Genomic DNA, 27,415 nt, shown 5'->3' with positions numbered 1-27,415 from the left:
AATACTGTATGTAAAAGGAGGATTATTAAACACAATTATTGTACATTTATAAATATTTAACACTTAAATCAAATCAAAAATCAAATTTTATTGGTCACATACACATGGATAGCAGATGTTAATGTGAGTGTAGCGAAATGCTTGTGTTTCTAGTTCTGACCGTGCAGTAATATCTAACAAGTAATCTAACAATTTCACGACAAGTGTAAAGGGATGAATAAGAATATGTACATATAAATATATGGATGAGCGATGTCCATGTGGCATAGGCAAAATGCAGTAGATGGAATAGAGTACAGTATATACATATGAGATGAGTAATGTAGGGTATGTATACATTATATAAAGTGGAATTGTTTAAAGTGACTAGTGATACATTTATTACATCCAATTTTAAATCAAATTTTACTTACTGTAATATGCAATTATATCAATGTATTGACCTTTATACCTAATGATTCAACAAACTTGCAACAGCATGGACTGTTCTGTACTTTTGGGTGGTGCGCAATCTTGTTAGTCATTAACTGCTGACAAGGACATCATAGTTTCATCACTGCATGGTTAGATCTGTCCATGTACGGTACAAAATGTTTACATTATATTCTTTCCAAAAGTTTAGACATTTTTGGCTACGGTACTGAACATAGCTGAGTGTTGTAAAAGAAAGTGACTAAAACAGTCCAAAACACCAAAGTCTATAGTGGTTCCCTGAGTCTGTAAAAGTGATTTATTAAACTAAGGGGACGCCCACAGTGCTTAGGGAAGGGGAGGAGCATGTCTATCTTCAACACAAAGGAATTGAATCTGTGCCCCAGACTGGCTCAGTGAGAACGAAGAGGAAAGAACATGGGCTTTTTGCTTCCAATCCTTCTGGCTTTGCTAGCCTCTGTCCTGGGAGGCCTCTACTTTCTTGGGGCCTTCAGGCAGCGTCGACCCGGGGAACCCCCACTGGACCGGGGCCCAATCCCCTGGCTGGGCCACGTCCTGGAGTTCCGTAGGGACACTGCAATGTTTCTGGAGAGAATGAAGAGGAAGCATGGGGATATTTTCACCATACAGCTGGGAGGATTATATTTCACATTCCTCATGGACCCTCTATCCTTCGGGACGGTCGTGAAGGAGGCTCGTGCCAAGCTGGACTTCACCAAATTCGCAGAGCAGCTGGTGCAGAAAGTGTTTGGTTACCACTCCATGGAGAATGACCACAAGTTTCTGCAGATGTCCAGCAACAAGCACCTGATGGGGGATGGTTTAGTGGTAATGACACAGGCCATGATGAGCAACCTACAGAATCTAATGCTGCACAGTGTAGGGACAAAGCATGATAGAAATAAGACCTGGAATGAGGATGGCCTGTTCAACTACAGCTACAATATTGTCTTCAGGGCAGGCTACCTGGCTCTGTTTGGTAACGAGACACCCAAATCCCCGGGGAGCTTAGAGAAAGCCAAAGAGGTCGACAGAGAGGAGTCCCAGGAGCTCTTCTGTGAGTTTCGTAAGTACGACCAGCTCTTCCCCAATCTGGCCTACGGGGTCCTGCCTCCGGGGGAGAAGAGGGAGGCAGAGAGGCTGAAGAGGTTGTTCTGGAACATGCTGTCAGTGCAGAAGATGAAGACTAAGGATAACATCAGTGGCTGGGTGCGCGAGCAGCAGCAGTTGAGGGAAGAGCATGGCATGGAGGACTTCATGCAGAACAGGTACATGTTCCTCCTCCTCTGGGCTTCCCAGGGGAACACCGGCCCTGCTGCCTTCTGGCTTCTCCTTTACCTTATGAAGCACCCAGAGGCCATGAAGGCTGTGCAGGGGGAGGTGGAGGAGGTGCTGAAGGAGACAGACCAGGAGGTGAAGCACGGTGGACCCCTCATCGACCTGACCCGGGACATGCTGCTGAAGACGCCCATTCTGGACAGCGCTGTGGAAGAGACCCTCCGCCTCATTGCTGCCCCTGTCCTCACCAGGGCCGTGCTCCAGGACATGTCCCTCAGGATGTCTGACGGAAATGAGTACCGCATCAGAGAGGGAGACAGGGTGGCCCTCTTCCCTTACACCGCTGTTCATATTGACCCAGAGGTCCACCCCGACCCACTCACCTTTAAATACGACCGCTTCCTGACCCCAGAGGGGGGTAAAAAAACAGATTTTTACAAAGGTGGGAAGAAGTTGAAGTACTACAACATGCCGTGGGGTGCTGGGATCACCATGTGCCCTGGGCGCTTCTTTGCCACCAACGAGCTGAAGCAGTTTGTCTTCCTCATGCTCACGTACTTTGACTTTGAGCTCAAGAACCCAGAGGAAAAGATACCTGATATTGACATAAAGCGCTGGGGCTTTGGGTCCATGCAGCCAACCAAAGATATCCAGTTTAGATACAGACTCAGGTTTTAAAACTGAGTGACTGACACGAACCAGCCATTAACAACACTAGGAATGTAAATGTCAATTTTCTGAGCTGTTAATTTGATGTTCATTATTATAAACTAGCTTGCGCCTAAACATGATTTTATCTAGAGTATATAGTACAGCAACAAGTGGTACAGTATTACAATACTGGATATAATTGTTGTATTTATTAGAGGAGAAATCATCAACTTTGTCTCTCAAAAAAAACATCTTTAAGGATTCATTTTGAGTCAGCTGGAAAGCAGACATTGCAAAATGGAAAGCTGACACGAGTAGAAAAAATAAAGACTGTAAAGCTGGTTTACATATAGTATTAAAAATGCACAGATGATCAGAACCAACTACATGTAGGAGTTGAGTTGACAATTATTTTAAGACGTGGGAAGAAGTGTACTATATTGCAGGGGCCTACTCCCACTGGGGAGCCAGGCCGACACACTGAGGAGCCAGGCCCAGCGAATCAGATTGTACATTAATAGGGTTCATAGCTTTCACCTGGATTCACCTGGTCGGTCAATATTATAGAAAGAGCAGATGTTCCTAATGTTTTGTACACTCAGTGTATGTCACAGTGCTTCTATGGCTATATACACCATGCCACTGTCTATTTAATTTGTTCATTTAGCAAACAAGACAGAACCATTGCTCTTTGAAAAACATTGTAATGATAAGCATTACATCTTTGTGTTTTTTTCCTCCTGTCAAATGTAATAAAATATGCTTTTAAAGCCTTGATTGCCATACAAGTCTTATTGTGCACATGAAATGTGGCCTTGAATGTATTGGCAGCGGTGAAGCTAAGTGAGCAATGACCTGCGACTCTGGGAAACGGTGTCCATCAATACTATAGCCTAGCTCCCATAGATGTGCCCTGAGAAACGCTCAGGTGTACTGCGAAACCTGCCTCTAATGCATTGGTAGAGACTGTCTGGAGTTATTTGGGGTTGAAGCATCCCACAGATTCAACACATAGCTCCCCAACAGCTAAACTAGTAAGCTAGATATAAGGAAGCTTTGTGAAATGCTAAGCTTGCTAAGCTTACTGTGCACATAAAAGGGTGATGCATACTCCTACAAGTGTCCTAGGGCACCCAGTGGACACAAAGGGCAAATGTGGAAATCAGTCTAAGGTTACTAAAGTTGCTCCCATACTCAGGAAAAAAGTATTGGTTAATAAGGTTGTAGAGTATATTCTCACTTTAGTTTAACATTATGGCCTTCAACCATAATAATAAAATAAAAAACATAGAAAACATCAAGCCTAAAATTCAGATCGAATTCATTGTATTTCTGAAAATAGACCAATATTAGCCTGGGATGGCTTCTAACAAACCCCATAACAGACAAGTAATAGGGTTACTTGAATTAGGCTTCTTATTAATGCTGGGCAGCCCAACATGGTAGGGAAATATACCGAACTTCAGCCTCCATAGTGCTGCCTGCCTTGTGTTCAACAATATGGGCCATGATTCCTGAACACTGCATATAGTGTGATTGTACTGTAATGCCTGGGGCAAGATAATCATCAGTTCCAACAGAGAATATTTACTCCTGTTTTTTCATTGGCAATTTACAACTGAGCTCTGGGAACTAGGCCTGGCACTGAAGACCTGTTTACAACAGCAAACAGCTTGAATTTGTATTGTGCTAGCAATAATAATGCACAATATGATCATCTTTGAAGCTTGTTGTGCCCTTTGAAAGACACTGCCATTTATTCCAGTATTGATTACCTTCATTCTTGATAAATCCACACTATGACATTTTCAATAGTTGAATCTTTCCGACAGCCCTGTCTAAACCACGACAGACAAAAAGGTTCCGTTGGTCTGTATTCTACCTTTGATAAGGCGTACATTTGATGTAATATTAACAAATTGTCTTATGGCCAAACTACATGATGTACTCTTATGTTAAGTTTATAATGTACATTGATAATTACAGAAAATGTAGAAACTACATTGGAAAGAAAGAGGAAAAACTACTGTTCATATAATTGGAATAGGACTTTTTCATTTGTATTTGACAATGGGTGTAAATTCACCTTTTACGTTTGTCCACATGAATACATTATTTTGCTCTACATATTTAGAGAAAACTGTAGTGGTTACTCTCTCCATCTGAGTTGCTGCCGTGAAACACACACATACACACACGGTTAGTTAAGTCACAAGGCTCTGTAGCTCTGGAGGTTCATAGCAGCATCAGTGACAACTTTCTGGGTGAATAAACAGCTGTAACAGAACAAGTCATCCTGGATGAAATAAACAAATAGTCGAACTACAGTAGTTGAGCAAGAGCACCACCAGTCATGGAGGCGACCGACTGACCAAGCCAGGGAACAATGGGGCCATTGGCAGGAATCCTGAGTCTCTTGCCTGTACTTGGTGGTGAGGGGTTTTGAAGAAAAATGAGCCATTGTCTCTCTCTCTCTCTCTCATCCTGTTTCCGAACCTCAGCAAAGCTGAGCAATGTCTCTGGAAGCCGTCCCAGGATGCTCCACTGTGAAGAATACTTGTCTGGTCAAACCTCGCTGGCCCCATGGAGAGGTAGGTGTGCCTTCTTTATTTGTTATCCATTTGTGATGCTCTTGTTTTACCTCAGGGGTCTTCTGATGTATTTCTATGTAATGCTATGTACGTATTCTAATTATGAGGGCACCAGGCAGATCAGGCAGCTGCCCTCTGGGCAGTGGTCACACCGGTACATTTTTGCATGTTATTTCCAAAGAAGCTTTCTTGGTTTCTTATAGACCATATCATTTACAGTATTTACAATCAAAGGAGAAGTACAGCTGAGTGTTGTTACTGTTTCTGTATGTCAGTTACCTTCGAACTGCAGACTACAATCAATCAATGTTGCCTTGGAGGATGCTCTGCAGGGTGGTCAAGAGCTGGCACAGCCATAACATCTGTTTTAAACCTAACCCTAACTTTAATCTTAACCACAATGCTAACTCTAATGCCTAAGACCAAAAAACACATTTTTGTTTTCATGAATTCTTTACATATTGACAATTTTGACGTTGCAGCTGGCCCATCTAGCGTTAACCACTCAAATCATTTTTTATTTGTCACATGCTTTGTAAACAACAGCTGTACACTAAAAGTGAAATGCTTACTTATGGGTCCTTCCCAACTATGCATTAAGGAATATGATTGTTATTTGTATACACCACAGTGTGTATTCTCTTCCCTTGCTGTGAGTACACTAGAATAAATAGGATTTTTGTACCCTATCAAATTTAATAATCACCAATTCAATATTAGTAATTGAATGTCAATGAGTTTATATACCACATATTTTCCTTGAGTTATTGTATTATCATTATTGCATTGTGTTATCATGTCTTTAATGGCCATGATTCCTGAACACTGCATACAGATAACTGGAGGATGACCTGATGTACCCTTTAACGGGCTGACGACACAAGTCACCCTTTAACTCAGGTTGACATTTATTGCCAAGAGTCCTACCCTAGAGACAGAACAAACTGTGAGAACAAGATCATTTCTAAAAAGATTATGCTGATTTCATTCAAAAACGTTACTTTGTATCAAAGTGTAATTGTCACGACTTCCGTCGAAGTCGGCCCTTCTCCTTGTTCGGGTGGTGTTCGGCGGTTGACGTCACCGGCTTTCTAGTCACTACCGATCCATTTTTCTGTTTAGTTTTGTTTTGTCTGATTACACACACGGCCTGTTTTACATTCCCTCATTACGTTCCCTATTTAACCATCTGACAAACATTTCTGTTCTGTCCGTGATTGTTCATGTCGTTAGTGGTTGTGTTTGTGTTTGAGTTGTGTTGTATGTTCCTATTTGGAATTCCTTCTTTGAGTAAACTCAGTTGGATTACTCTATACATGTGTCCTGCACCTGACTCCGCTTTCACTCTGCACCCAATCGCTGACAGTAATAACAAGATCATTTCTAAAAAGATTATGCTTGATTTCATTTTTTAAAAAGTCACTTTTATCAACATTTTATCAAAGGGACTTTTTTGAATGAAATCAGCATAATCTTTTTAGAAATGATCTTGTTCTTACAGTTTGTTCTGTCTCCAGGGTAGGACTCTTGGCAATAAATGTCAACCTGAGTTAAAGGGTGACTTGTGTCGTCAGCCGGTTAAAGGGTACATCAGGTCATCCTCCAGTTAACTGTTGGCACACTACAAAAGCGGATTAGCAACAAGGTCATTCACCTTGTCACCCTGAATCACACTTGAACCAGAAAGAAAGTTCAAATAAATGATTTTTCATTGTAATGAGACTACTATCCAAATACTTTTCAGCCGGACATTGCAGCTGTATTGGGGTATTTCAATAATATCATGGTCCTGTTCAATGACTTCATTGATAGTTGGTATGTAATAAACATTCTCAGTATGGCCAAACCCCTAGACATGTGCTGTGTGTTGACAGAGTAATAGTTACTCAATGGCAACAAAAATCTATTGAGATTCATATTTGTTATTCTGCTGGCATTCCTACAGTGACTATTGCATGTTACTAGGCTACCAGCCTTACTCAAAGTTTTACATGCAGTGTCATACTGGGGTGAAGATGATCAGTGTAGGCTCACCTCAAGCCAAACACCTGATGCCTTCTGTAAGTCTGAACCAACAAGTCATAAAATACCGATCCCATATTTAAAAAAGGAATGGGCTGCTATACATAGGGGTCATGCACCTACTTTCTTTTTTTTTTTTTGGGGGGGCACTGATGGCCAAATGTGATATCTTTGAATTAATTATGCATAAAATATACAATACATTTGATATTCTCAGCTTAGAAATGGGGAAAAAAGGTGGTTTCTGCTATGTAAGAACAAAGGAGGCTCTGACGGTGTGACAGATGCACCATAGGCTAAGCTATCAGATTCAACACATTATTTAAATATATCTAATATGTTACCCTGTCTGTTTGCATCCACTTCTGATGTAAATGTGTAATTAGTGAACTTTTTTTTTATTGTGTCCCATGAAACCCTACAGTGTTGCTACGGTCCTAGTAGAACAAAAGCTTGTCAATTCACTTACAAAGTAGGCTGGATCTGATTACCTAATTCTGACCACACTTTTACTGTAGCATTTGTTACAGGCTAGGCTAAGGATTGTGTAGTGATACAATAGAGAGCCTTTTGTCATATTGTTGGAGTGGCCTACTACCCTGAGATAGCGTGTGGACGCACAACCATTCAGATACATGGATGCCACCTAGTGGTTTAAAACATCCACTGTCAAAACCAGATATGTTGGGGAAATTACATCCTGCTTACACACGTTTGTATAGAAATTACATTCTGTATCAGTAACAATGAATATGACCTCTTGCATTAAGAAATAAGATTGTTCTTTGTATACAGAAAGGGGCATATTCTATCCCTTCCTGTGAATACACCAGGATAAATAGGATTTTTGTACCCTATCAAATGTAATAACAAGCAATTCAATATTAGTAATGGGATGTCAATGAGTCTATACACAGCATATCTTCTTTGAGTTTATTTAGTTTCAGGTAAGACCCAGATGCAGACAACGTCGAAGTAACAGTTTATTAATCAAACAGGGGCAGGCAAAAGGCAGGTCAAGGGCAGGCAGAGGTCAGTAATCCAGATAGGTGGGGCAAAGGTACAGGATGGCAGGCAGGCTCAGGGCAAAGGTCAGTAATCCAGATAGGTGGGGCAAAGGTACAGGATGGCAGGCAGGCTCAGGGCAAAGGTCAGTAATCCAGATAGGTGGGGCAAAGGTACAGGATGGCAGGCAGGCTCAGGGCAAAGGTCAGTAATCCAGATAGGTGGGGCAAAGGTACAGGATGGCAGGCAGGCTCAGGGCAAAGGTCAGTAATCCAGATAGGTGGGGCAAAGGTGCAGGATGGCAGGCAGGCTCAGGGCAAAGGTCAGTAATCCAGATAGGTGGGGCAAAGGTGCAGGATGGCAGGCAGGCTCAGGGCAGGCAGAGGTCAGTAATCCAGATAGGTGGGGCAAAGGTGCAGGATGGCAGGCAGGCTCAGGGTCAGGGCAGGCAGAATGGTCAACACCGGGAAAACTAGGAAACAGGACCAATCGAGAGATAGTACTAGTCAAAACGTAGTATTATCTTATTATCAAACATAGTCTACATAAAAACCATAAATCAGCACTAACGAGCTGACTTCAACACCTTGATCTCATTATTACAGCGTTAGTCATGAAATATCACTTAGACGGTGGCAGGAGCAAGAGCCATAGATATGCAGTTATGGTGTCAGCTATTGTTGCATGAGACAACACTGCATGGCAAAGCTACAGCTAGGAAGTATTGGCTGATATGATATTAGGCCTGCAGTAGCATTGCCAGTGGCTGAAGTTCACTGAGTTACTGGTTCTGCCTCTTACACTGCAGGTTGTTAGAGTACTAAGAGTTCTGGGGGTGGTGTTTTACTGAGCATTTCTCTGCTACTGAAATCAAAATGACCCTGAATAGGTCTGCTACTCTTTGGGCCTGGCCTGGGTCCACCCCATGACATGGCAGTTATGACAAGATAATGTCAAAGATTACGGACCTCCAGCAATCCAAAAAAGGTTTGTTATTTGTTGCTTGGTTTGGTTTAAGGGGAAGTTGTGTAGAGTGATTCTTCTGGTGACCTGATAATTATGCAGTCTATTTTAGAGCACATCGATGAAATATATCAGGGATTATTGAAAGTCTGGACAATCTACTTTTTTCCCCACAAAATGTTTTCTTTATATTTTTTTATATTTTTTATATATAGACCAAAGTATCAGCTAACACACCATGTAAAGAAACAACCTCCTAATTATTTTTTTTCCTTCTTCATGAAATATAAAAAATGGATTTGTCAACTCTGTCAGACGCCATAAAAGGCTTTTCATTCTTAAACGTATGGTACAACAAGTGTTTGAAACCTTGATTGTTTAATTCTAACATTAGATTATTCAAATATGAAATACGAATCTCCAAATGTTGTTTTGTTTTATATATAATGTTATATAATGTTCCAGGTCTAATGTTGTTAGCATTTGGCATGTTCTTCTAGATTTAGAACATGTTTTACGGAGTTGACAAAAAGGGCACTTTTCTAGGTAGCAATTTAGTTTTTCCTCAGTTGCATTGACTCTAAAAACCGCAAAGGTTGTGATGTGTACCTTATGTCTCACATAAAGATGACTGATGGAAACAACAGAGGGAACACCCACAGAGGGAACACAGAGGGAACACCCACACACCCCCCTATCCACATCGATGGATCAGTAGTGGAGAGGGTAGCAAGTTTTAAGTTGCTCGGCATACACATCACAGACAAACTGAATTGGTCCACTCACACTGACAGCGTCGTGAAGAAGGCGCAGCAGCGCCTCTTCAACCTCAGGAGGCTGAAGAAATTCGGCTTGTCACCAAAAGCACTCACAAACTTCTACAGATGCACAATCGAGAGCATCCTGGCGGGCTGTATCACCGCCTGGTACGGCAACTGCTCCGCCCTCAACCGTAAGGCTCTCCAGAGGGTAGTGAGGTCTGCACAACGCATCACCGGGGGCAAACTACCTGCCCTCCAGGACACCTACACCACCCGATGTTACAGGAAGGCCATAAAGATCATCAAGGACATCAACCACCCGAACCACTGCCTGTTCACCCCGCTATCATCCAGAAGGCGAGGTCAGTATAGGTGCATCAAAGCTGGGACCGAGAGACTGAAAAACAGCTTCTATCTCAAGGCCATCAGACTGTTAAACAGCAATCACTAACATTGAGTGGCTGCTGCCAACACACTGTCATTGACACTGACCCAACTCCAGCCACTTTAATAATGGGAATTGATGGGAAATGATGTAAATATATCACTAGCCACTTTAAACAATGCTACCTTATATAATGTTACTTACCCTACATTATTCATCTCATATGCATATGTATATACTGTACTCTAGATCATCGACTGCATTCTTATGTCACTAGCCACTTTAACTATGCCACTTTGTTTACTTTGTCTACATACTCATCTCATATGTATATACTGTACTCGATACCATCTACTGTATGCTGCTCTGTACCATCACTCATTCATATATCCTTATGTACATATTCCTTATCCCCTTACACTGTGTATAAGACAGTAGTTTTGGAATTGTTAGTTAGATTACTTGTTGGTTATCACTGCATTGTCGGAACTAGAAGCACAAGCATTTCGCTACACTCGCATTAACATCTGCTAACCATGTGTATGTGACAAATAAAATTTGATTTGATTTGATGGTCGGCTAGTAATGTTACAAAGATCTCTAATCATCTAATCATTTATTCTAGACAGATCACATCTTAATGTTGAGATTAAAAAGGATAACTTTTTCAAATGCAAAAATATTGCATGAAAATCTATTTAGACATCAGCAAATCATTTCTCTTGCTGCCTCATTGAAGCTATACTAGAACGTCTCAGAATAAATTGACTGGTGCTTTCACCTCAGAACCTAGGTGAATGGACAATTGGGTGCTTTTCTGGCATTTTTCATGCAGTTTTACATGAAGCGGCTTAGAGTGTGTTTTATACAATCGAGAGACATGGTCCGTACCAAGCAGACAGTACTAAGCACTTGTTAGAACATACAGTCAGGTCCATAAATATTTGGACATTGACCAAGTTATTATTATTTTAGCTGTCTACCACAGCATATTGGAGTTTAAATGAAATAGTGCAGACTTTCAGCTTTAATTTGAGGGTATTTACATCCAAATTGGGTGAACGGTGTAGGAATTACAGCACTTTTTATATGCGGTCCCCCCCTTTTAAGGGACCAAAAGTAATTGGACAATTGGCTGCTCAGCTGTTCCATGGCCAGGTGTGTGTTATTCCCTCATTAGTTAATTTACAAGTAAGCAGAAAAAAAGTCTAGAGTTGATTTCAAGGGTGGCAAAGAGCTGTCACTGCCAGTGAAGCAAGAAATTATTAGGTGAAAAAATCTTAACAAACCCATCAGAGAGATAGCAAAACATTAGGTGTGGCCAAATCAACTATTTGGTACATTCTTAAAAAGAAAGAACGCACTGGTGAGCTCAGGAACACCAAAAGGCCTGGAAGACCACGGAAAACAACTGTGGTGGATGACAGAAGAATTCTTTCCCTGGTGAAGAAAAACCCCTTCACAACAGTTGACCAGATAAAGAACGCCCTCCAGGAGGTAGGCCTATCTGTGTCAAAGTCAACATTCAAGAGAAGACTTCATCAGAGTAAATACAGACGGTTTACCACAAGATGTAAACCATTGCTAAGCCTCAAACAGGAAGACCAGATTAGAGTTTGCCAAACAACACCTAAAAAAATCCTGTACAGTTCTGGAACAACATCCTATGGACAGATGAGACAAATATCAACTTGTACCAGAATAATGGGAAGAGAATAGTATGGGAAGGGAAGGAACTGCTCGCGATCTGAAGCTTACCACCTCGGCAGGGTAGCCTAGTGGTTAGAGCGTTGGACTAGCAACCGAAAGGTTGCAAGTTCATATCCCCGAGCTGACAAGGTACAAATCTGTCGTTCTGCCCCTGAACAGGCAGTTAACCCACTGTAACTAGGCCGTCATTGAAAATAAGAATTTGTTCTTAACTGACTGGTTAAATAAAGGTAAAATAAAATAAAAAATATGTGAAGCATGGTGGAGGTAGAGTTATGGCGTGGGCATGTGTGGCCGCCAATGGAACTGGTTCTCTTGTATTTGTTGATGATGTGACTGCTAACAAAAGCAACAGGATGAATTCTGAAGTGTTTAGGGTTATGTTCTCTGCTCAGATTCAGCCAAATGCTTCAAAACTCATTGGATGGCACTTCACAGTGCAGATGGACAACGACCCAAAGCACACTGCGAAAGCAACCCAATACTTTTTTAAGGCAAAGAAGTGGAATATTCTGCAATGACCAAGTCAATCACCTGACCTGAATCCAATTGAGCATGCATTTCACTTGCTGAAGGTAAAACTGAAAGCAAAACGCCCCAAGAACAAGCAGGACCTGAAGACAGCTGCAGTAAAGGCCTGGCAGAGCATCACCAGGGAAGAAACCCAGCAGTTGATGTCTATGGGTTCCAGACTTCACACAGTCATTGACTGCAAAGGATTTGCAACCAAGTATAAACACTCACAATTGAATGTATTAATATGTAAGTTTGTACAATTACTTTTGAGCTCCTAAAATTGGGGGGACCACATAAAAGTTCTGTAATTCCTACACTATTCACCCAATTTGGATGTAAGTATCCTCAAATTGTATCCTCAAATTGTTTCCTTTCAAATCCATTGTGGTGGCGTACAGAGAAATAATGATAATAACTCCAAATATTTATGGACCTGACTGTATGTGGGTGAGGTAATACATGTTTTCTAGATGCTACCTACCAAACGTGCAGAAAATAGGATTGGTGTAGCTCAGGTAATACTAATTACATTTTTGGGATCATCCATTAAATGAACAAACAAATCCCTTTTAATCTGCAGAAACTGAATTTAAGACAGTCCTTAGGCTTACATCTCACTCACTCCAAGTGCAACATCTGCCTGAAAGACAGAGCACTGATACATCACTTCCTACTGACCCCAGAATAGACACAGCAGCATATGCTTTTCCACTATTTCTCTCAACTTGCATAAACATTAACGGGACATGGATGTCTGCTCATCATGTCAACCCTACAGGCAATGCCAGTCTTCAGGCGAGAGGTTCTGTCTCAATATACATTAGTACAGAATGTCTGCATAGAGAAGACTTCATTCTTAGTGTGTTTATACTATCTGAACACAATACAACCAAAACCTCCAGTTAGATATTTAGCAGGCCCAATGTTCTATTGGAGCATCCTTTTTGGCTGTAGTTGTAGAAATGTCCTCTTTGTCCGTGTTTGTTCTAAGAAATTGTATGGAGTTACAGCGTATGCATAGTTCTTACGTAATGATAAGCAAGGGTTTCATTGGAGGAAGAGTACTTCAACCATTCCAATTCATTCTCAAGTTGTTTGGGGCAGTCAAAGTTTACAGGCTATTTATGTTCTACATCAGATGTACATTATTCTATTATATAAATGTACAGCAAAATGTCAGGGATCTTGTGCAATATGTTACCACGTCCTACACAACTATATTGCAATGCCTTGTTGACTAAGAGTAGACATCCAAGCTCAGCTGAAGGAAGTTTTTCTGGGATAATGTTGGCATTCACCTCTAGGCTCTTTATCCCCAGTCGCTTCAGTGGACTGGAGCCTCCATCAAACTGGCACGGGACGCACAGAGCCAGGGGGTAGGATAGAATAGGCTTGGATAAAAAACGGAAAGAAAAGTGAACAAATGAGAGAGGACTGCCACCACTCTCAGGAAGCCTATAGGATATACCCCACTCTGCTCTGTGCTGCCTGGGAAGAGCAGTTGGATGGTGTGGGGGAAAGGAGAAGGGGGGGGGGGGGGCAAGCACCGATAGAGTTGCATGCTTTTCTCTGGTGTCTTGTGTCACTCTTTTCTCTGGGGGACCCGTCCAAGTCACATGGCTGTGCTTGATCTGTTACATAAACACAGACCTCTGTGGCCCCCAGTCGGCTCCCATTAACTTAGTTCTGCAGAGAGAAAAAACTCTCTGTGTCTGGGTGACATTGGCTAAGGGCTGAGGAGAGGAAAGCTGTCGAGATGTTCACTTCTTGTTGTCCTTGTTGTTGCATCATTTAAATTCCACTGCAGACAGACGACATAACTCTCAACGACCTCTTGAAGGTGATAACTGATTGACATTGTATATTTGTGCGCTTATCAAATGCTTGTGTAAAGGGTTGTTTGAACAGCATGCACCATTTTGTGCAGCAAAAGATGACACTAAAATGAATCTGTTTGTCAACTCAACAAATCATTTTGTACTTTTATTTTGAGTAGATACAATTCTTGGATGGGATAGCCAACACAAACTTACATTTTCTGTCAGTTTACCATCACCAACCTCTTAAAGATCTGACCCTTTTTTTCACTCAGAACCTGAAGCAAGGATATGCACATTCTTGATACCATTTTAAAGGAAACACTTTGACATTAGTGGAAATGTGAAAAGAATGTAGGAGAATAACACATTAGATCTAGTAAGAGATAATACAAACAAAACATTCCATAATTTCAGAAAAAATTGTTCCATTATCTTTGAAATGCAAGAGAAAGGTCATACATTAAGTTAGGATCCTAGGTGTAATTTAGATTTTGCAGTGTGTGCAACGTTTCAGACTGATCCAGTGAAGAATTACATCCCTACACAATATTTTGTATCAAGTCTGCCAGGAGTTTGCACAAACGTGCCGAATTGGTCAATTTATACATTTTCAAGTACATAACTATACAGAACATACAAAAATGCTATAATAATACAAAAATTAAGTTTACACACTCCCAGGAATGTCATATATGATGGATCATTAGCTTCCCTACAGAAAATACACTAATTTTCACACATCTAGATGGCCGGGAGGGAGGAGTCAGAGACAGTAGTGGGGTCAAATTGTGGAACCCAGATCCTACATTTAAATATAAATCTATGCTACATTTCATCTATGCTACATTTTATCTCTGGGACCCTCATGATGACAAATCAGAGCAAGATTACTGAACGTAAGTACATTCATTTACCTTCAGAGGTGAATGTATCAAACCAATTGCCGTAATAAAAGTGTTTCGTTGTTGTGCACTATACTCAAACAATAGCATTGTATTTTATGTCTGTAATAGCTACTGTAAATTGGACACTGCAGATAAATTAACAATAATTTAAGCTTTCTGCCCATATAAGACATGTCTCGGAAATGTGGCTGTTGTATTCAACGTTTTCTAGTCACATTATTGCATATTGAGCAACAACCGTCCCGGTTTAGGGACGGAGATTACAATTGGAGATTACATTAAATGCCGAGCTTGAACAGAAAGTTTCATACACTGTCTTAGTTATTAACTGAGTGAGCACCACTTAATAGATAATGACTAACTTATAATAACCAGAACATGTATATAAATAGGCTAGTTACTGGACCATCTGTGTCTTTTGGATGGCAGCAAGATTTTGGAGCTGTGCATGTGATCCGATTTGGAGAAGAAGCCACGTGATGGCCTGACTGTGTTGCTTCCCCCAGGGACAGCACAGCACATGGCTGGCTAGATGAACTCCTAATGCTCCAGTCATTCCAGCAGCATCCCCTTTTCTCCTCTAGATCTCCTCAGTCAGATTAGGGGAGGGAGGGATGTGTAGAGGAGGGGATGTTTTGAAGCAAGGCCTCTGGAGGATGGGTCCTTCAGGCCCAGCTGGCTTGGTTTCAGAGCCAGCACCCGACTCTGTCCACTCACTCACACAGCCTCACGTCTCAACCACTAAAATGGCCAAGATTCTCTTCTTGAGCACTCTCACCCAGCTCACCACTCCCTCACCCAGCTCTCCACACTCTCACCCAGATCTCCACACTCTCACCCAGCTCACCACTCCTTCAACCAGCACTCCACACTCTCACCCAGCTTTCCACTCTCTCACCCAGCTCTCCACTCTCTCACCCAGCTCTTCACTCTCTCACCCAGCTCACCACTCTCTCAACCAGCTCACCACTCCCTCACCCAGCTCTCTACACTCACACACCCAGCTCTCCACACTCTCACCCAGCTCTCTACTCTCTCAACCAGCTCTCTATACTCTCACAAAGCTCTCCACACTCTCACCCAGCTCTCTACTCTCTCACCCAGCTCTCCACACTCTCACCCAGCTCTCCACTCTCTCACCCAGCTCTCCACACTCTCACCCAGCTCTCCACACTCTCACAAAGCTCTCCACACTCTCACCCAGCTCTCTACTCTCTCACCCAGCTCTCCACACTCTCACCCAGCTCTCTACTCTCTCACCCAGCTCTCCACACTCTCACCCAGCTCTCCACACTCTCAGAAAGCTCTCCACACTCTCACACGGCTCTCCACTCTCTCTTAAGTCGGATCACTTTTCACTGGACTCCCATATCATACTCTCATGCTTGAATTTAAAAAAAAAGTATATTTCAAGTGGGCTTCTTTTGTCTTCTACTGTTCCTGCAAGCCAGGGGGGAGGCCAATGACATCACATCAGATCAACTCCTTGAATAGCCTTCTCCTTGAAGTTTGCAGTTGTGTAAACATATGTTGTTCCCCTTAAGTGTGTGTACATTACTGTATTTATACATGGGATATTGCTTTTCAACAGGAAGTTCAAAAATAGCCAACGTTTGTCTTTAAGAACTGTTAAATAATTACTTTTTTTCTGAAAATACTTGTCCCTAGATGAAAAATATGACCAGTAACCCTAATCCTGCGTCCGAGGTTTCCAGTGATGTCTGAGCAGAAATAAAACATTGATGTGAAACATCAAATTACAGTTGATACAAATGACAAATCTGTTACCCACACACCCCAGTATACTAACAACAGAGATGGATAAGGCTTGCATCTGCTTTGTATCCAGATATACTTAATTTAATTGTGATTATTGGCATCATTGAGGTATCTTTCGGAGGAAGACTGTAAGTCACTACACGACACAGCTATATGTTCATTGTAACACTGGCCAGATACATGTATTTTAACATTAGCCAGATACTGTTTTCTTTATACTGTTGTGCACCAAAGGTATTTGAGTTTAGCGCAAGGTCACTTACAGTATTAAATAGCATACAGTACAATGGCTAGCACATTGGGGAATGATTTTTCCAATTACAACTTATGTATATATCTCCTTGGATACAAATATTTCAGCCTGGCCTTGAAGACTGGACGTAACATAATACATGTAAATCTGTGACAATCAAATTATTCTCAAAAGTATGATATGTTGCATTTGGTATGTTTACATAAGACAGAAGGTTACTTAAGCCCAAAACATGTATACATACCATACAAAGTGTAACATATCATGATAAATGGAGGGAGACAGATTTAGGTTTACTATATTAGCTCTACCCCAGAGTCCAGGTTGAATAGTTATGAAGTAGGGATATAGAATATGGGCAGAGAACAATACAATATGAATAAGGCATGGTTTGCTTCCACTGTACACATAGATGCTATTTTAGTCATGTGAAAAAAGCTGGCACATGCACTATTTAACATTGTGTGCTATTGCGTTCCAGTTCTACGGCCTGACAAAAAGCCTTGAGCGTAAACACCATGTCGGAAAAGACGCGGAGCGTAGGGCAGAGTGGGACCTGTCCACCAGTCCCATCTTTGGCCATCCGCCTGGATGGAACGTCTAAATATTTGGACATCTGATATGACTGAGCGTACCTGTTGGATACATTCAAACGAATCTGGTGTAAGGCAATGTGGTTTTTATCTCTGGGTGGCACTTTGGAGAGTGGATATCCCAGCAGGCTCTCCCTCTCACTCTCTTTCTCCATTGTTGATTGTTACAATTGAGGACACCTGTTATAATTATGACATATAAGTAGAAGTACAGTTGTTCCGTGTGTGTGTGTGTGTGTGTGTGTGTGTGTGTGTGTGTGTGTGTGTGTGTGTGTGTGTGTGTGTGTGTGTGTGTGTGTGTGTGTGTGTGAATAAGAGAGAAAGTGAGAGCACTCACATGCATGACTAGCCATATGCCAACTACTGTGAAGATGCGGCTACTTTACACATTGTGCATTTTCAAGGCAAGCTATCACATACAGAACTATAGCTGTACAGGTAGCCTAGGTATGGGGAGGTGAGGAGAGGAACTTGTGTGGAGATAACCATGTGTTGCTGAGATCAGAGAGATGGGGACCTGTCATGTGTGTGTGTTACTGAGTTTTGAGGTATAGGGGGTGGGTGTTGAGCAATGTTGAGCTATAGGGGTTGGTGTTGAGCTATAGGGGCTGGGTATTGAGCAATGTTGAGCTATAGGGGCTGGGTATTGAGCATTGTTGAGCTATAGGGTGTGGGTGTTGAGCAGTGTTGAGCAATAGGGGCTGGGTATTGAGCAGTGTTGAGCTATAGGGGCTGGGTATTGAGCAATGTTGAGCTATAGGGACTGGGTATTGAGCAGTGTTGAGCTATAGGGGCTGGGTATTGAGCAATGTTGAGCTATAGGGACTGGGTATTGAGCAGTGTTGAGCTATAGGGGTTGGGTATTGAGCAGTGTTAAGCTATAGGGGGTGGGTGTTGAGCAGTGTTGAGCTACAGGGGCTGGGTATATTTAGCAGTGTTGAGCTATAGGGGGTGGGTGTTGAGCTATAGGGGCTAGGCATTGAGCTTTGCTTAGCTATAGTGTGTAGGTGTTGAGCAGTATTGAGCTATAGGGGCTAGGTATTGAGCAGTGTTTAGCTATAGTGGGTAGGTGTTGAGCAGTATTGAGCTATAGGGGCTGGGTATTGAGCAGTGTTGAGCTATAGGGGGTGGGTGGGGAAGAAAAGGGTGGGGGTATTGCCACTAACAAGCCTCCCTCAGCTGGGTGGGTGTTCATTTCAAACTGCAGTCAGATGTCCTTAAGTTTGACCCTTCTGATGAGGGTCACTTGCCAGGGGAGGGAGGGAGAGATTTTTTTCTTCTCTTTTTTATACTTCCTTCTTGGGCAGAAGGCTGGCGTAATAGAAACCAGACACGAGTCAGAATGTGAGGCATTCACAGGAGAAAGAGTTCAGTTCCGTCCTCACTCAGTGGATAAACAGAAAAGAGAGAGGATAGACAGAAAATGCTGTAATAACATATAGTCTTATTATAAGATGTTTGTTGTTTTTACTATGTGGGGAAGCTAATGTTGTTGTTAGCTAGTGGGGGTCACGGCATCAGATCAGGATCAGGATCAGGATGGACCCTCCATGCCATTGCTGTTGTGGAGACTATGCACGGGAACTCTAGAGATGGCCGTGGAAATGTGGACAAAGTTATGTTTGAACAGAGCGTGCGGTGCAACTTCTTCTCCAGGTGGGTTTTCTCAGTTCTCCGTCAAAATTTTCGCCAAACCCTAGGATGCCTATCTCTGCAGAGTTACCATATTTTCCACTGTCATACTGTAGGTGTTGTATTTGGGAAATAGAAAGCTGACTTCAACCCATAAAGAACTTGTCTCTGATTGTTAATGATTGAATTTGAATGATAGTTATTTTTTATAGACTGAAAATGCAATATGAAATTCCAAGAACTGTGTCTGGGTAAAAATGCAAAATGCAAAAGTAGAATGTAAAATGAAACTGTTATGCCAGGTGTACCACCGTTTTAAATCCACAGGGTAAAAGTATAGCTTAGAAATAACATTGAGATAAGTGTCTATTAGAAATACTCAAGGGTTTTGTTCCATATGCTCAACTAGGGCTGAAAATTGCCAGGGACCTCACCATGCAATATTATCACGATACTTAGGTGCCGATACGATGTGAACTGCGATTCTCATGGTTCTATATGTATTGCAATTCGATGCTGTGATTTTATTGCGATTCGATGTTTCAAACATATTGCTGACCATATGTCTGTTGCAGAGGGACAAGAGAGAGCCATGAGAACAAGTTTTGATCAGTCAGGGAAATAAAAGTGCTGAAAACAAATTGGCTCACTATTTAAAAATAAGATTGAGAACAATCTATAAAGGGCCACAGGTAGCCTAGTGATTAATTAAGAGCTTTGGGCCAGTAACTGAAAGGTCACTGGTTTAAATCCTGAGCCAACTCGACAAAAAAGTCTGACGATGTGCCCTTGAGCAAGGCACTTAACCCTAATTGATCCTGTAAATCGCTCTGGATAAGAGCATCTGCTAAATGACTAAAATGTAAATGAAGGAAAAATACTGGAGTTTTGGTACAGCCAACTAGCACAAAAATTATATTGCGATATTGTCAAAAAAGATACATCGTCAAAAATATACCTATATGTAAATGTATCAATCCTTTCCGCCATCACTATGCTCATCACTTTAAAGCCCAATATGCCTCCTCGCTCTGACAACAATTTAATCTCAAACATCTGCATCCTTTAGTCCTGCTGTGTAAAATGTATTTTGCAGCAAAAAAAAAAGTAGTTCAACTTGACATACACCTCTGACCAGGGGCACAACTTTCAGTGGGGACGGGGTGACACCCGTCCCTCCCAGTTTTATCATTGGAATGTGATACAAAAGGTGGCAACGGTGTGCTTTACGACCATGCGGACGCCTCCGTGCGGTCGGGTAGGCTGTTGGAGAGTTTATCTGACCGGATATTTTATTTTTACAAATAATAATAATATGTCCCCCCCCACTTCTAAAACCAAGGTTGTGCCCCTGCATCTGATACCAAGTTATTTGCAATTCTTTATCATGTATATTCTCTCAGGCAGCTACAACCTCAACATTTGTTCATTTCTAATATTGGTGGTTCTCAGTTGGAGAGACAGATGGTGATGCAACCTGTGCAATAATGGGGATAGAGATTAAATCCAGAGAAGAAATTCCACACAATTACAGCAACATGTGCTACTGCAACTTGTTTACACCAGACTTGTAAATGCTTGTTCTACAGTTGTAAGATATTGAGGTATAGTTCTTGTTATTGTTTCCACCTTATACAGACTTGTACGATTTGGAATATATTTGACGTGTTCAAAATATTGGTTTAGATCATGTTCAATGATGAATAAAAGTGATAAACTACAACTTTTCATTAGTTATTCATAATAGGACACAGGTCAAAGGTCAAGGTCAAGATCTTGAGGGCAAATCAAGTTGCACTCCTCAGGTGCAATTGCCTTCAATGGGAGAACAAGGCTGGGGTCAATTCAAATTGAAGGCAGTCAGTTCAGGAAGTAAACTTAACTAAAAATGTATCTATTTTCAATGACTTCTCAATAAACTGAGGAGTAGAAGCTATTTACAGTATTTCAAAGATCCCCCCCCAAAAAAAAAAATGTATACATGAAAATCACTTTCTGAATTGACTGCCTCCAATTCTTATTGACCTCAGCCCTATGGAAGCCTAAAGCATATGTTGTAATACAGAAATGGAAAGAGAGCCTACATAATAACAGTGCATCTTTTTGGTCATATCACTCTGTTGTTTTTTCCTTCAGCTAAATCCAGATACTGAAATCGATATTTACAAGATGAATTTATATTAGGAAAGGGAATGAAATAAGATATGCCTACAATTAAAACTAACACATAAAGATGGTAATTGCGTTCATTAATACAGCATTCTCAAATCATGGTTTTTCCAATACTTTGTTAAGACATGTTGTTTACAGAAAGTAAATATTGTTATTCCCCAAAGGCTCTGTTAGCAGACTTGTGAGCATGAAAACATGTGTATTGCTTTCTTGCATGGGTAACTTGCTCTTTCTGACATTAAGCATGGTATATATACAGTACGTGTTAGAGACCCCACAATAAAACAGTACAATATCACACAGCGGAAGAGTAGTGTTAACAAGCTACAAAAAAAACATATTCCCTTTTCAAGTTCAACTGTATGAAATACCAACTGAATAAATAATGTTGCAAACTACCAACAAACCACTGAATTGCTGTATACAGTTCCACCTCTAAAGCAAGCCCTAATTGGGGCACTATTCATAATAAAGCCAAGTCATAATCCTCGATTGGGCTTCAGTTAAACAAACCTGCCTTACCTCAAGATCTAAGCAGTGACGTACTTTAGTGAAGTGTAATTTTACGGATACGGTTTACTAACTTATTACACTAGGTAAGTGTTTCAAATAAGGGTTCACCCACCTATTTTTTACACCCCTGGTCCTGGGGCAGATGAAGAGTTACCCACAGTAGCTGCCATCTGTGGCCTGGCCATGTGGTGCTAGCTGATCCTCCCTCCCTCCTCAGTGTGAGACTGAAGCAGCAGCACTGGGTCTGGAGGGCAGGCCTCGTGGCAGCTAGACAGATGAACAAGCCTCTCCTGTTCACTGTGTTCACTCAAATGGCAGCGAAGGGAGATCAGGGGAGATGGCACGTCCCACGCCAGGGAAAACAGTACTGCTATACAGTCATGATACTATCAACTCACAAAGCGGGCAGTCGGCCTGCTCTGTGTGTGAGGGGAGTAGTAACACTAGTGGGACAACATCCTGGGGTATAGATGGTTTACTTTTGACTTCTAGAATTTGAATTTTTATTAGGATCCCATTTACTAACGCCATAGCGTCAGCTAGTCTTCGTGGGGTCCATAGAACTTAAAAGAGATTGCAAAAAATTACATTTACATTAAGACATGACAAACATTTAACAGGTAGACAGACGTCTCTAGACTAAGATTCAACAGCCGATCTGAGAGACCCAGGTCAATGTTCAAGGGAACCTATAGGAATTCTCTCTCAGAATACCGAGACCAGCACACAGAGACACCTCCACATATGTGTTCTCTCTCTCCTCCTCCATATGCCTCCTATCGTCATATCACCCAGCTGCATCACTCAGTACACTCCTTTAACCTGGGGAGAATTCATCTAGTTATCCCTTCATTCAGCCATCAGAAGCTGCATCATTAAATAATATAAGAATAGTAGAAGCTTTTAGAGTAATCTTTACAGTAAGTTAGGTACCCCTCACTATGTATGTATATGTTTGACTAGTCTAAGGTATAGCCTATGCAATGGATTACAATTTAAATGAGTTGTATCATTGTCACACTGGTAGGAATTTGTGTGATATGTCATAAAACATCTGTGTGTTTTTAGCTAAATTGAATTGATCATTAACATTATTTAAAAAAGAATGACTCCAATAGTTTTATGTGCGTTTAATAATTAGAGTGTATAAGAAAGGACATACAAGAAAGCCAAATTAGGACATCGTTTTTTTGCACATGGAAGTGAGTGGGAACAGTCTATTAATCATTTGATTAATTTCAAACGGGGCCCAGGGATTATCTTCATAGTTGTTGCTTTTAATTAACATTAGTCTGTTGTGTTGTGTCCCTCTGAGGTCTTGCATGTCCAACGCCTTGGTTGACACTGTAGTGTGAATTTAATTGGATTATCTTGACTGCTGATGGGCTGAGGATCATTAAATGCCTCAGCTTGCCTTACCAAGCAACTTTGGCATCATATACTATTTATTATAGCAAAAGTTATGTGAAAATATATCATTTTAATGCATGGGATTATGTTGGGATTATCTCAATATCAAATCATTTCTGGGTAACCATGAATTACCTTACTATGATTGTTTTCAATTAAAATGCTTAAAAAGAAACAACAATAGTTTCTTTGCAAAGAGCAATTTCTCGAGCAGAATTTTGATAGGACTGTCAGAGTGGAGTGAGTGGGGAGGGGAAAACCAAAAACTAGTAGTTATTGGCAGAGAGCTTTGGAACCCTCTTTCTTATTGGTCTGTTAACTAATTGACCGCCTGTTGACTTAACAGTAGCATTCCAACTTCATAGTGTAAAAACATGTATAAAACACAGAAAATCAAATTTTTGACTGCACTGGGCCTTTAAAAGAAAAGCAAAAGTTTTAATGAACCAAACCCCTAATTATACTTATTCTGTGTTCCCAGATTCTAGTTGAAAAGCCTCTATGACCACCATGAGCTGGAGCTTTCTAACTCGTCTTCTGGAAGAGATCCACAACCATTCCACCTTTGTGGGGAAAGTGTGGCTTACAGTACTCATCATATTCCGTATCGTGCTGACTGCCGTGGGGGGCGAGTCCATCTACTCGGACGAGCAGACCAAGTTTACCTGCAACACCAAGCAGCCCGGCTGTGACAACGTGTGCTATGATGCCTTCGCTCCACTTTCGCATGTTCGCTTCTGGGTCTTCCAGATCATCATGATCTCCACCCCCTCTGTCATGTACCTGGGCTATGCCATACACAAGATAGCCCGCACTTCCGAGGTGGAGCGCCGGAAGTTCCACCGCCGGAAGAAGCCCATTCAGGCCCACAGGTGGAGGGAGAGCCACCCGCTTGAGGAGGTGTTGGAGAATGAGGACGATGATGCAGAGCCCATGATCTACCAGGAGGACGTGGTGGAAGTCCAGGAGGTCAAGCTGGAGCCGGCCAAGCCGCAGAAACATGACGGCCGCCGGCGGATCATGCAAGAGGGCCTGATGAGGATCTACGTTCTGCAGCTTCTGTCCCGGGCTGTATTTGAGATTGGCTTCCTGGTGGGCCAGTATCTTCTCTATGGCTTCCATGTTAATCCGTTCTATGTGTGCAATAAAGTGCCCTGTCCACACAGGGTAGACTGCTTCATCTCTCGGCCCACAGAGAAGACCATATTCTTGCTCATCATGTACGTGGTCAGCTGCCTCTGCCTGCTCCTTAATGTTTGCGAGATGTTCCACTTGGGTATCGGAAAGTTCCGGGACACTCTCCGCAAGAGGAGGAACAAGGGGGGGCGACGGACATCGTACAGCTACCCGTACTCCCGTAACATCCCCACCTCTCCCCCCATGTACAACCTGGTCATGAAGTCAGACAAGCCCAACAGGATCATCCCCAACAGTCTTATCACCCACCATGAGAAGAACATGGCCAACAATGCCCTGGAACATCACCAAGAGTGCACCAGTCCAGACGAGAACATCCCCTCAGACCTGGCCAGCCTGCACCGCCACCTACGGGTGGCCCAAGAGCAGCTTGACATGGCTTTCCAGACCTACAATACTAACAAGAACCAGCCCACCTCCAGGACAAGTAGTCCAGTGTCTGGGGGCACCATGGCAGAGCAGAACAGGGTCAACACAGCCCAGGAGAACCAAGGAGCCAGGCCGAAATCAGCCACTACAGAGAAAGCTGCGACCATTGTAAAGAACGGAAAGACTTCTGTGTGGATTTAAGAATGATTAACTTCACGTGGTACTGTAATCATACTGAAAAGCCATTTTTCAATTTCCAGGACCATATTCTGTGGATACTGGAAGATTTGTGAGATGAGACAAGATATTAAAGGCTTTGGTGCATGAATCGATTGCACTGCACTGTAAAAAGTACAATTTCATTCAACATACAATTGTAAGGCAACTAGCTGCAATAGGATTGTGAGTTTGTGAAACAACATTTTCACACACAACCGTTTTGTTGTGAGTTTGCTCAACAACATGTTTGTTGAGCAAACTCACAATCCTACTGTACGTTGAATCAACATCTTTTTTCTTTTTACAGTATAGATTTAACTTTTGTCACCAGCAGAAACCAGCAGTGTGACATGTCAGATCAGGAGCACACAAAATAGGCACATTGTGACCTCAGAACAATAGTAAACATTTTTTTTTTAAACAAACAAACAAACAAATACAGTAGTATGGATCCTATTATTAGTATGTTATTGTGTGCTTTAAATGCCATAGCCATTTAAAGCCATAGCCTGAACATAATTAATATCTGCATATGTCAAACTTTTGTAATTTAATGCGATATAAAATAAACCATGCTGGCAATATAATTTTACCCTAGCTATTGAACTGGATTAATTTGAAAAAATATATTTATAATGGTTTTAACTATAACAATTGTGGCCTCGTTAGCCTAGTTAAAAGCAATGCAGCGGTAAGCACTGTTTAATGGTACTATGCTTGAATCATGATGTTTGAAAAATGGACAGTCAACCAAATGTGAAGATTTTTGTTGTTGAGAAATTCAGAACTGTTCAGATTTGCACTTGTAACTTTTTAACTCATTTTGAGTTGTATTATGACATTTAGAGAAATGATGCATGAATAATTTATTTGTTTAAGAAATTTTGGATGTAGTTAGTATGGGTTTTGTTGAAAGAAGAGATGTGACATGTTATGGAACAAATGGTGTTCCATCAGCAGCAAAGATTTGAGCTACACTGTTCTCCATAAAGTCATATTTTAATTCACTCCACTTCTTAAAGCTTTGTCACGTTAGGCATTGTCGGAATAAATTAGTTAAAGAAGAAAAAGGTAAGTTGTTGTATTGAAAACTTACCGTAAACCAATTTCTGATAATTTCTGATGTTTTTGTGGGGCATATAATGCATGCTTTTACTTTAAAACATTGCTACATTTTTTACACATATGACATACAATACAATGTACATAGTCAAAAATCTATCCCCATAAAGTTGACTCCATATTTTCCTATATTTAGGAATTTGTCTTGAATCAAGTAGTTTTCTGCATTGTTTTCATAGTAGATACATAATTCTGCCTTTAGCATTATGATACTCCAGTCCAAAGTGCCTCAAACGGTTAAGATTGTTCCTGTGTTTAATTAAAAAATAAATAAACCTAGATTATGTGTGTCTCTAATTATATGTCATTGTATATTGTATATTGTATGTGAAAGGGGATACCTAGTCAAATAAAATGTTATTTGTCACATGCGCTGAATTCAACATTTTACCTTACAGTGAAATGTTCACTTACAAACCCTTAACCAACAATGCTTTAAGAAGTTAAGAAGAAAAACATGTTAAGTAAAAAATGTATTAGTAAATCGAAAATAAAAGTAACAAATAATTAAATAGCAGCAGTAAAATAACAATAGCGAGGTTATATACGGGGGGTACCGGTACAGAGTCAATGTGCAGGGGCACCAGTTAGTCGAGGTAATTGCGGTAATATGTACATGTAGGTAAAGTTAAAGTGACCATGCATAGATAATAATCAGAGAGTAAATAATAAATGGAGATGAGTAGCAGCTTAAAAGAGGGGTCAGGTTAGCCCTTTGATTAGCTGTTCAGGAGTCTTATGGCTTGGGGGTAAAAGCTGTTGAGAAGACTTTTGGTCCTAGACTTGGCGCTCCGGTACCGCTTGCCTTGCGGTAGCAGAGAGAACAGTCTATGATTAGGGTGACTGGAGTCTTTGACAATTTTTAGGTCCTTCCTCTGACACCGCCTGGTGTAGAGGTCCTGGATGGCAGGAATATTGGCCCCAGTGTACTGGGCCGTACGTACTACCCTCTGTAGTGCCTTGCGGTCGGAGACCGAGCAGTTACCATACCAGGCAGTGATGCAACCAGTCTGGATGCTCTCGATGGTGTAGCTGTAGAACCTTTTGAGGATCTGAGGACCCATGCCAAATCTTTTTAGTTTCCTGAGGAGGAATAGGCTTTGTTGTGCCCTCTTCA

General features: G+C 41.5%; 2 protein-coding genes across 2 annotated transcripts; both read left to right on the top strand.

The window, feature by feature from the left end:
* The first annotated feature begins 794 nt into the window (after positions 1-794).
* Positions 795-3,136, top strand: LOC115114571 (5-beta-cholestane-3-alpha,7-alpha-diol 12-alpha-hydroxylase-like). The gene has a single exon (XM_029642941.2). It carries the CDS (start codon positions 850-852, stop codon positions 2,386-2,388), a length of 1,539 nt encoding a protein of 512 aa, XP_029498801.1. The 5' UTR covers positions 795-849; the 3' UTR covers positions 2,389-3,136.
* A 15,882-nt stretch (positions 3,137-19,018) lies between these two features.
* Positions 19,019-26,581, top strand: gjc2 (gap junction protein gamma 2). The gene is made up of 2 exons (XM_029641911.2): positions 19,019-19,320; positions 23,873-26,581. The coding sequence occupies exon 2, from the start codon at positions 23,893-23,895 to the stop codon at positions 25,156-25,158; it is 1,266 nt and encodes a 421-aa protein (XP_029497771.1). The 5' UTR covers positions 19,019-19,320; positions 23,873-23,892; the 3' UTR covers positions 25,159-26,581.
* The last annotated feature ends 834 nt before the right edge of the window (positions 26,582-27,415 follow it).

Source organism: Oncorhynchus nerka, linkage group LG9b (genome assembly GCF_034236695.1).
Source record: "Oncorhynchus nerka isolate Pitt River linkage group LG9b, Oner_Uvic_2.0, whole genome shotgun sequence".
NCBI lineage: Eukaryota > Metazoa > Chordata > Actinopteri > Salmoniformes > Salmonidae > Oncorhynchus > Oncorhynchus nerka.
This window is presented reverse-complemented; position numbering and strand designations above follow the sequence as displayed.

Coding starts and splice junctions, on each gene's coding strand:
- LOC115114571 (XM_029642941.2), top strand. CDS start 850: ATGGGCTTTTTGCTTCCAATCCTTCTGGCTTTGCTAGCCTCTGTCCTG.
- gjc2 (XM_029641911.2), top strand. CDS start 23,893: ATGACCACCATGAGCTGGAGCTTTCTAACTCGTCTTCTGGAAGAGATC.